The 10,398-nt window shown below is 36.0% G+C and overlaps 1 protein-coding gene and 1 long non-coding RNA gene across 2 annotated transcripts; one reads left to right on the top strand and one right to left on the bottom strand.

The window, feature by feature from the left end:
- Window positions 1-2,432: 2,432 nt before the first annotated feature.
- Window positions 2,433-4,366, top strand: LOC112082844. Its single transcript, XR_002897370.1, has 6 exons — window positions 2,433-2,669; window positions 2,754-2,813; window positions 3,518-3,580; window positions 3,668-3,755; window positions 3,855-3,912; window positions 4,199-4,366. It is a non-coding gene; the product is annotated as an uncharacterized LOC112082844 (long non-coding RNA).
- Window positions 4,367-6,115: 1,749 nt separating this feature from the next.
- On the bottom strand, window positions 6,116-7,335 carry LOC18011169 (cyclin-dependent kinase inhibitor 7). Its single transcript, XM_006393171.2, has 4 exons — window positions 7,039-7,335; window positions 6,767-6,819; window positions 6,486-6,671; window positions 6,116-6,375 (listed from the first exon to the last, which is right to left on the bottom strand). The coding sequence occupies exons 1-4, from the start codon at window positions 7,333-7,335 to the stop codon at window positions 6,306-6,308; spliced, it is 606 nt and encodes a 201-aa protein (XP_006393233.1). The 3' UTR covers window positions 6,116-6,305.
- Window positions 7,336-10,398: the final 3,063 nt, after the last annotated feature.

The following is a 10,398-nucleotide window of genomic DNA, read 5'->3' as shown; positions in this document are numbered from 1 at the left end:
ATTTTAGCCAATCTGTTCGATGTGTACACTGTGTTATTGACGTGGGTTCTAGATCCTCTTGCGTGAGCGCAACATCAAGTGCTACTTTGTATGCAAAAAGTGCATTTAAGTCGACTTCTTTTCGATTCCATTGTATTCCGGACATATTGTAATTGATGGAGATCTCATTGTTATCTTCTGAACCTGGAGATTCGGCGTCCCAAACTTCCATTGAGGGTTCATTAGATTGAGTCTCAGCCGCGGCTATGTCTGATATTGCAGGAATCCCGGTTTCGGTTATTGCACCTTTCTTTGATTTCCGGGGATTCTTATCTTTGGAACCGAGAGGTCTGCCCCGTTTGAGACGTGGTGCAGACTCTGTAGCAACTTGGGTCTGTCCCGTTGGGACAGCTATTCGTACTGGTGCATTACAAGCTGGGATGTACGATTTGGTTACTTTGGTCGGGTCAGCAAAGGAATCTGGCAATTGATTAGCTAGCTTTTGATAATGAATAATCTTTTGGATCTCTGAATCACATTCTAGAGTCTGAGGATCTTGCCAATTTAATGATGTTTGATTCCATGAAAGATCTTTGACCAGCTTGTTTGTCTCACCACCTAAAGAGGGATATACCGATTCATCGAATTGGCAATCCGCATATCTGGCCTTGAAGAGATCTCCAGTGGTTGGTTCGAGATATCTTATGATGGTGGGAGAGTCAAAACCAACATATATTCCCATCCTTCTTTGAGGTCCCATTTTGGTTCGATGTGGTGGAGCAATGGGTACATATACTGAACACCCAAATGTTTTGAGATGGGAGATGTCTGGCTCATGACCCGAGAGTAGTTGGGATGGGGAATATTTGTGTTCACTAGATGGCCGGATGCGTATGAGTTCAGCAGCATGTAATACTGCATGTCCCCATGCTGAGGCCGGGAGCTTTGATCTCATGAGTAATGGTCGGGCTATCCATTGAATGCGTTTAATGAATGATTCAGCCAATCCATTTTGAGTATGGACATGTGCTACAGGATGTTCCACGGTTACCCCCATGGCCATACAGTAGTCATTAAACGCTTGTGAGGTAAATTCACCAGCATTGTCAAGGCGGATAGTCTTTAGTGGGAAGTCAGGGAAATGGGCCCGCAATTTTATGATTTGGGCCAAGAACCTAGCGAAGGCTTGGTTCCGAGAGGACAAGAGACAAACATATGACCAACGGGTCGATGCGTCTATAAGGACCATGAAGTACCGGAATGGTCCGGAAGATGGATGTATAGGTCCACAGATATCGCCCTGGATTCTTTCTAGGAAATGAAGTGTTTGTTTAGAGATTTTAACTGGTGAAGGCCGAGTGATCAATTTGCCTTGAGAACAAGCTATGCACATGAGGTGTTGAGGATAAGCTCGGTTTTCTTTGAGGGTATGCCCTTGAGAGTTTTAAATTAGTTTACGCATCATATTTGCACCGGGATGACCGAGCCGGTCGTGCCAAATAGTATAATCAGTAAACCGGGCTTTGAGAGTGGTATTAGCTTCAATCATACTGACTTTAGCATGGTAAAGTCCAGTAGAGAGCGCGGGTATGGTTTCGAGGATTTGTTTATGGCCGTCTACGGTTTTAGTGACTAGGAGGGATTCTTTGTTCCCTTGACCTTGGGTTTCTATGTGGAAACCATTCTGTCTTATATCCTTGAAGCTCAGAAGATTTCTCTTCGAACTAGGAGAATATAGAGCATCTGGTATTTCAAGTTGTGTGCCATTTGATAGCAACACATAGGCATGGCCATATCCTTCGATAAGGTTTGAGGGACCCGCGATGGTGCTAATATTTGCGGTTTGATAGGTTAGGTTTATGAAGTAACTTTTGTTTCTTAAGATAGTGTGGCTGGATCCACTATCTACGACTATGGTTTCCATTTGCTTTTCCACCTTTGGATTTCTGACAGGCTAATGAAACTGGGAGCTAATAGACCTCAGTTAGCCGCTACAAATTCCAAGGATTGATCACCAAAACTGGAGAAGCTGCTGGTTGAAGAAGGAAAAACTCGGATCTGGTTTTTTTTTTTCGGTTGATCGTCGTGTACTGTAAGTGTGCGTGAGGGCGCGTCCGACGTTGGATCGACAAACGGTTTTCACCAGTAGATTCGTCTCGTCGAGGGCTTCGATTTGATATGTAGATCGTCTTCTGGTTCCTCACGGTTTGGAAGATATGCGTCTTTTAAGTTTCGACTTGCTTTTAGGGTTTTGGTGGTGGCCGGATTTATTAGGGTTTTTCGCTCAGAGAGTCTTATCGTGCTGATAACGTGTTGTGAAAACTTAGAAACTTTATTAATCACTGGAATGTATATATAGAGTACATAGGGAATCTAGGTTAAGTACAATGCCCTGATGGACCTAATGGGCCGGTATAAGAGTCCATATATGATATGTGTTATAACATGCCTTTCTTTTTTATGCTTTTTCATTCCCAGTTCTTTCCGAGTTCGATTACGAAACGAAAATTGGGAATCCATCTCCACAGCTTCAAATCCTTTTTCATTCATCGATTTCAGCTTTAAATCCTTACAATTCTCATCGATTTTGTCTTTCAAATTGTTTGAAATCAATCTTCAAAAGGCACACATGCGGGCAGATCTAACACCGAGTTTCAGAAGCTCTCTTCTGTGATAGCTCGACAGGAAAGGTTCGTTCTGTAGAAATTTGCTGCGTTTGATGATGATGATCACATCGATTGATTCTAATAGTTTAATTTTTCTTGTCATCGTAGTTTCATACAAATCTGTGTTCGTGGGAAGGGATAAGCTACTCATCGGTGATCTTCAACCAGGTAGGTTTTGTATCTTTACTTGAATCAATCTGTCAATTGAATTTCGTTTTGATTAGATTGAGTTCTGATTAGATTGCCTTTTGATTAGATTATATTTTGATATCAGAAAAATTTGATGCTTCTCATTTGAATGTCATTCCTTGGACGTTTTAGCTAACTAGTCAGAGATAAACTCTTTTTTTTTTTATGATGAACTATCGTAGTTTGAATCTGTAAGAACTGTAAGAGATTGGTGTGTTGAATTTTCATGATGAACTAACTCACTTTTCAAAGATAAACATTTTCAGTCCAAGAGCTATTTCATTACTTCTTTGCTTCACCTAAATTTGATGGTACTCATTTAAATCTCTTCTGATGCCATTCCTTGGACGTGTTAGCTCAATAATTGATCATTTGTTTTCCTTATTAGTAGACTGAATTTAGAATGGACAAGTCTTGGATATCTAAACATCGTTTATCTCAATACTACATAAGTGGAGTCAAAGATTTTTTGGATTTTGCCTTTGGTAATATACCCATGAGGGGACTTTGTTGTTATGCGATTGCTTTTGGCACTTTTACATTGAGTTTCCATGATTCATTGATCTCTTGATTTTCCCACGATCTGATACTGTTGCAATCGTTATTTCAATAAGAAGCCTTTTGTTTTAACAAGGCATTGGTTTGGTCGGCTGATGGTGTTGTTTTATGAATATTACGAGTAGGTGCTTCACATGGACAGAAATGATTACTATGGTGGGGAAACAACATCGCTTAATCTCAATCAGGTTCTTCTATCTGATTTTCTGTAAATGCTTTGTAGTACAGTTCATCATCAATAACTTTTCTTTTGGTTTTTTTTTTGCTGTTTCCAGCTTTGGAAGAATCTCAAGGGAGAAGAGAAGGCTCCTGAGCATTAACGTGCTAGCAGGGATTACAATGTGATGGACCAGTTTATGATGGGTAATGGAAAGCTTGTCCGTGTCCTTATCCACACTGATGTTAACTAAGTATTTATCCTTTAAAGCTGTTGATGGAAGCTATTTTTTCGTTAAAGTAAAGGTACAAGCTTCTCATTGATGTATAGGTTTCACTGATTCCTTTGGAGGCCCTGAAACTGGTATGTTATTCATCCATAGCTTCTGGTTCCTTCTTGCAAGTTTGTTTGTTTCATTGATGATGTGAGGAGATTGTTTATAAATGCCTCAGCTAGGATTTGAATATGATTGTCTCAAGTTTGTTAGATTTGTTCCTTCTTGCAAGTTTATTTGTTTCATTCTCGATATGAGCAGATTGTCCCGATGCCTTAGTTAGGATTTGAATCTGATTTATTGTTGTCTTTTCAAATAAATATTGTTACAGTCTATTTGGTGATGTTATGTAATCGTTGCCTTATTTAATTTCAGGCTAATTAAAGCATCATCTGGAGAAGAAGTGTACAACAAAAATCATGAAGACAGTACAGATTATACAATACTGTATAACAAAATTGTATCTTTCATATTATAATTTTAGTGACATTGTATTTGGAGCTGATATATATTCTATGTAAAATCATATTCGTGTGATTAATTGGAATTTTTATTTGAGTGTATAATCTATTATATATATATATATATAAAAATAAAAATAATTAGCATAAAATAATAAAAAATAACAAATACGTCGGTTGTAAAGCAAACCAAAACCGTTGCTAAAATTACTAAAAAACTGACGTTAATTGTTTGACGTTAAACATAACGTCGTTTGTTCAAGTGAAGTTAACAAATTTAATGTCGTTGATTGTTAAGACGGTTTAAAAACCGACGATAATACATTAGCTTCAGTTTATAAGTGACGTTAAATAGAAATATAACCGACGTTATATGCCCTCTTTTTTGTAGTGCTAGAAGCACAACCTATAACTATATATAAACATATGTGATATGTTATAAACGAAAGGATTGATAAAATCATATGTGATATGTTATAAACGAAAGGATTGATAAAATCATCGATTTAATCACAAATAAAGAAGTATTCTTCATCCGAATCATCTAATTTAACACAATCTAAAGACTCGCGTTCATCTTTTACCCTTTCTTTTCTCTACATCCATTATTTTTTTTCTTTAAAGATTAATACTTTTATTAAGTGGAGGAATATACATGAAAGTACATATGAAAAATACATTAATTAAAAAATTTAAAATAATTCCGGTTGTTTATGACAGGGATAAAAAAAAGTATACATGTTACATTATTTTGTCTCGTCTCTAGAATTTTATTATTTTGGGTATTTATTTTACCGAAATTGAAAAAAAGGTGAAATGAACGATAGGAAGAGAGTTATAAAGTTGCAACAGAATGCATTGCAATTTTACATGCATGGTCGCAACATATAATTTCATTATTGGTTCTAAGTGAAAATGACAAAATTACCCATACAGCACCAAACCTCATGTGGCTTGTTGGAAGAAGTCATCTGATATTGACGTTCAATATTTTTACATATCTTTTTCCATTTCCTCACTATCGTTTCTTTAGTGTGTGTACAATTTTCATCTCAAAGTATACCCAAAAATAACAGACAGTTTGCCAGAAAATAATAATAACAGAAAGAATCTAAAATAACTAAAATAACAGAAGGCACGTGCAGCCACGCGCCACTGTCTGCTGTAAGAAAAAAAAAGAAGAGTAAAAAAGCAAAATAAAAAGGAATATAATCCCAACGGAATCAGGTAATGATGAGATCCTCTTTTACCATCACTCCTCTCTCAAATTCTCTTCTCTCTCAGTCTCTCTCTCTCCTTTTTGTAATTTGAGGAATATTCATTTTTAACTATATAAAAATAAAAAAGTACATACCAACTGTATGATACTCCTTTGTAATTCCGCGTTCAAATTCAAAGTTTTGTTTGTTGATTAAAACCATCATTATTTTTTATTTCTTTGTTATTGAAAACATTTTTTTAAAGGCGAAAACTACTACTACTACTTCACTGAAATATGCAAAACGGAAAAACTGGGAAAGAAAACTTTACAATAGAAACAAAGAACACACAAAGGAAGGACAAACAATTTTTATAAATCCAGAGCGAGAATCAAAACAATAAATAGCTTTCCAAATTCACACATACTCTAGAAGCTCCCAATTCATGAAATGCTAATAATATGCACAACACCAACTCTACAAAAACTGAAAAAAAGTGATACTTTACTGACACAATAAGTCCAATATTTTTTTTCTTGTAACCCCACCTTGTAAATTTCATTGAAAAAATCAACTCAAGATTAAAAAAAAAAGACTTCTACTTGTTGAAAAATTTCGATCACTAAAAAGTAAAAACAAAAAAGCTGCGTCTTTTCTCTCTGGGTACGAAGAACATAAGATCGTTAAATTATGAAACTAAAATTAGAGGACTGTACAATGAAATAAAACTCCTACGATTCCATGTCTGTGACAAGTCACAGTACTACGACGTGTAACTTTAGCATTGTCTCTTCTGTTTCCTCTTCTTCTTCTCTTTGCCTTTTAAGGTTTGAGACTAACCCACTGGTACCGACCTTCAAGCGGCGTATCATTAACGATATCGTAGTTGTACCTGTACTAGTTACAAAAGTGCACGCTTAAATATCTTTTCGCTAAGATGCGCACTTTATGAATAAATACTTTGATATCTTGCGCATATTTCATAAAAAAATCGAAACTCACTTCTCTGTGAATCGTTTTTGTTCAAATCTCTCCGCCGCCGAGAAGAAGTCGTCAAGCTCAGCCTGCGTCGGAGATTTTTCCGTCTTCTTCCTTTCTTTTCGCTGATCATCTCTTCTCTCCGTCGTCGCCGAGTCCATTTCAGCTGTTTCTCCAAGAATCTCGCTTATTACTTGGCTTCCTTCTTCTCTGTAAAACGCCGAGAAATAAAAAAATAAGAACGTGAGAAGACGAATTTATAGCCCAAAAAAAAAATTATGGAAAACGTTTCTCAAATAAGTAACCTGAAATTGTTGGTCCCTAACGTCGAGATTTCGGCTTCGGAGATTTGTTGAGCCTTGAAACGGAAACCACAAATTAAAAGAAGAAAACAATCAATTAAAATTAGCTGCTTGTATTAGGAACTTAAATAAATTAGTTTGTGAAAGCAAAACGTAACAAGATCTTTATTTTAGAGAAAGTGTAAGAAAAAACTTCAGAGAATTTATTGTGTGTGCGAGACGAAAATCGAAAAAAAAAAAGAAATGTACAGAGGAACTCGAGTTTCGAATTTCACCTCCAGATCTAAAAATGGCAGACGAGTATCTGAAGCGATTTCGTTAGTTTCGCTGCTTGAACAGCCGGTGCTGACGCTTGAGCTCCGATGATCGTCTTCGGCGGAGAAACCTCCAGAATCTGAAGCAGAGTAAGCTAGAGAAGAAGAAAACGTTCTCTCCAGTGAGCGTAAAACCTCAGAATCTGCTAAATCGTCATCATCGTCGAGTCTTATCTTCTTGATGTTTGATCCTTCGAGCTCAGATTCTCCAGAATTTCTCTTGAACATTATGGGTTTTCTCTCGCTCATCTCGTTCATCGTTCTCGCTGGAAAGTTGTAAAATTTATTGGGTTTTTCTGGTTAATGAAGAAACAGAGGAAGGGTTTTGGGTATTTGGGGAAGGAAGAAGAAGGATCGGGAGCCGTTGATTATTTCAACGGCTGGGATTTTATTTTTTGCTTGGCTAGCGGATGGGCCCGTTGTGTACCGGTTTGAGTGGGGTCCTCTCTCGGTTCCGTTCACGGGGAAGCAGGTCACGGCGCCGTTACGGAGCTTCGCTTTCCTACGCAGACGCCGTCGGGATTCGAAACGACGCGTCCTTTTTTGCCGTTTTTAGCTTCATTTCAAAGCAATGAGAAACGTCGTCGTTTCCCTGTGAGCTGTGAAAATTTTTTTTCCCGCATGGTAGCAAATGTTTAAATTTCAAAAACAACAGCAGCTCTTATTCTTCCATGTACCTACCCCTTCTTGGATTAAATGATGTCAACAACTATGCTTGGGGAGCAGCTATGTTGGCGAATATGAAAGAATCTTTAGAAAAAATGAAGAAAATTGGGAAATTCACAAACTTATGTGGTTTTTCGTACGCTCTCACATAAAGTCTTTAAAAAACAAAAGGTAATTAATATGATTCATAATAAATCATTTATCAATGATGTACAATGACAATTATTGTTCTTTATCTTTTTCTTATAGGTATTTGCATTAGAGCGGTTTCCATGCCTTAGAGAAAAATGTGGATCATCACCTCTATATTCTCTACCATCCGGATTTCCCTTGATTTTGGGGTGGATGGAGGCGTTGTGTAAACCGAATAAAGACACGAAGAATGTAAAGTCTGTGGGATACTACAAAAAGAAGCTTCAAGACATGGAAGAAAAAGACGTAAAACCTTAAACTCTTGTTTCTGTTTTTAAATACATATAAATTGAATATATATCGTTATAAATTGAATATATATCGTTTTTAACTAAATATTTCACTAAATAATTTCATAGGTTGTGTGGCAGCCTTATAACAATCGTGACTTTAAACTGTCGGAGAAGTATGCATCTCAGTTGCCTATGGTCTTTTCACGCACACCATGTTCATGCTTTAATGAAGGTGCGTATAATAGTCCAGATGTATGTTTTAAGCAATTAGGATTAGAGAAGTCGCAAGTCAAAACATCGTGGCCAAAGATTAAGAAAGGGAGGAAATTGAAACTAAGCAAACACAAAAACAAAGATTGGCAATCTTTCAACTCTTACTACAAATTCGTGGCTGGGGAGTGGACTAAGCGATATGAAAATTTTATCTGTGAAATTGCTCGAGATGAGGTGACAAGTGTTCCTGAGGTGAGTTGATTATTTAAGTTGATTTTTTTGTTTGTCTTTGTGTACTTCGTATTATTGAAAAGACCATAGGCAACTGAGATGCATACTTCTCCGACAGTTTAAAGTCACGATTGTTATAAGGCTGCCACACAACCTATGAAATTATTTAGTGAAATATTTAGTTAAAAACGATATATATTCAATTTATAACGATATATATTCAATTTATATGTATTTAAAAACAGAAACAAGAGTTTAAGGTTTTACGTCTTTTTCTTCCATGTCTTGAAGCTTCTTTTTGTAGTATCCCACAGACTTTACATTCTTCGTGTCTTTATTCGGTTTACACAACGCCTCCATCCACCCCAAAATCAAGAGAAATCCGGATGGTAGAGAATATAGAGATGATGATCCACATTTTCTCTAAGGCATGAAAACCGCTCTAATTAATGCAAATACCTATAAGAAAAAGATGAAGAACAATAATTGTTATTGTACATCATTGATTTATTATGAATCATATTAATTACCTTTTGTTTTTTAAAGACCTTACCGTGAGAGCGTACGAAAAACCACATAAGCTTGTGAATTTCCCAACTTTCTTCACTTTTTCTAGAGATTCTTTCATATTCGCCAACATAGCTGCTCCCCAAGCATAGTTGTTGACATCATTCAATCCAAGAAGAGGTAGGTACATGGAAGAATAAGAGCTGCTGTTGTTTAGAAAGGGACATATATTGCCTTGGAGAGCAATTCTCTTAGTCTATATATGTAATGAAAGTATGGAACTAATGAATTTAAGTAAGAACATGTTCTTTTCTAAAAATCTCATCTTTATCCTTTTTTTCTAAATTCCTAGAGAAAACACAAAGAAAAATGCAAGCTTTTTGATCATATTATAACATTTAAGTGTACAATAATATCCTTTGAAATTGAACCTAAACAAACAGAATTGTTTTCAAGATACAAAGTCACCGAAGTACAAGAAAATCATCGGATTGATAATTATTTAAAGTCTTATATGTACGAGGAGAGAATCCGCGTGAGATTAGAGCCTAATAAATTCTAATTCGTGCTGGTAATTTTTTCTTTTGTCAGTGACCCTAAAAGCATTCACTTCTTTACGAATTGCCCACTTGGAGACAGAACTAATAAATGTAATTATCCAAAACAGTAATTATTAATGACAACAAAAAACCATCTAAATATCCAGCTCTTACAGGGAATCTATACATATGTCCAAAATAGGTTAAAATAATTTACACGTATAAATGTCATGTTTTTTTTCCCTCTTCTAATAAGTTGGGACCATTTTGGATAAATTTCGTAGTGAAAAATAAATGAGGTAAATAATTGACCGTTACACAATGATTGTGCTGGCAAGCCTTTACTTAGGGTGAGAAATAAATGTCGATTATATTTGTTATTTGATTTCGGATATTGCGGCTAGCTAGTACGAATATACGAAGTCTTAGAATAATACGGATCTGCTGAAGCTGTTGTGAAGGTTTGAGTTGGTCGTATATTTGTAGTGAATTAATTATTTCTGCCCATGAAATTGCCTTACCGAGTTAATAATTTACTTGTGATTGATATTAGTAAAGGACTAAAGGAGACTTGATAAAATTTTTGGCAGAAATGGATTATTTTTTTTAATTAATAAAATTTACGTTCAATTCAAGTATTTAAAGTTTTTTTGGCATGTAATCAGAACTTTCAAAGACCACCACTGTCTAGGAGGAGATGAAAAAGGTTCAAAAAAATATATGTAGCATTAAAGTATCTT

The sequence above is a fragment of the Eutrema salsugineum genome, unplaced genomic scaffold (genome assembly GCF_000478725.1).
Source record: "Eutrema salsugineum unplaced genomic scaffold, Eutsalg1_0 scaffold_7, whole genome shotgun sequence".
Classification (NCBI taxonomy): Eukaryota; Viridiplantae; Streptophyta; class Magnoliopsida; order Brassicales; family Brassicaceae; genus Eutrema; species Eutrema salsugineum.
This window is presented reverse-complemented; position numbering and strand designations above follow the sequence as displayed.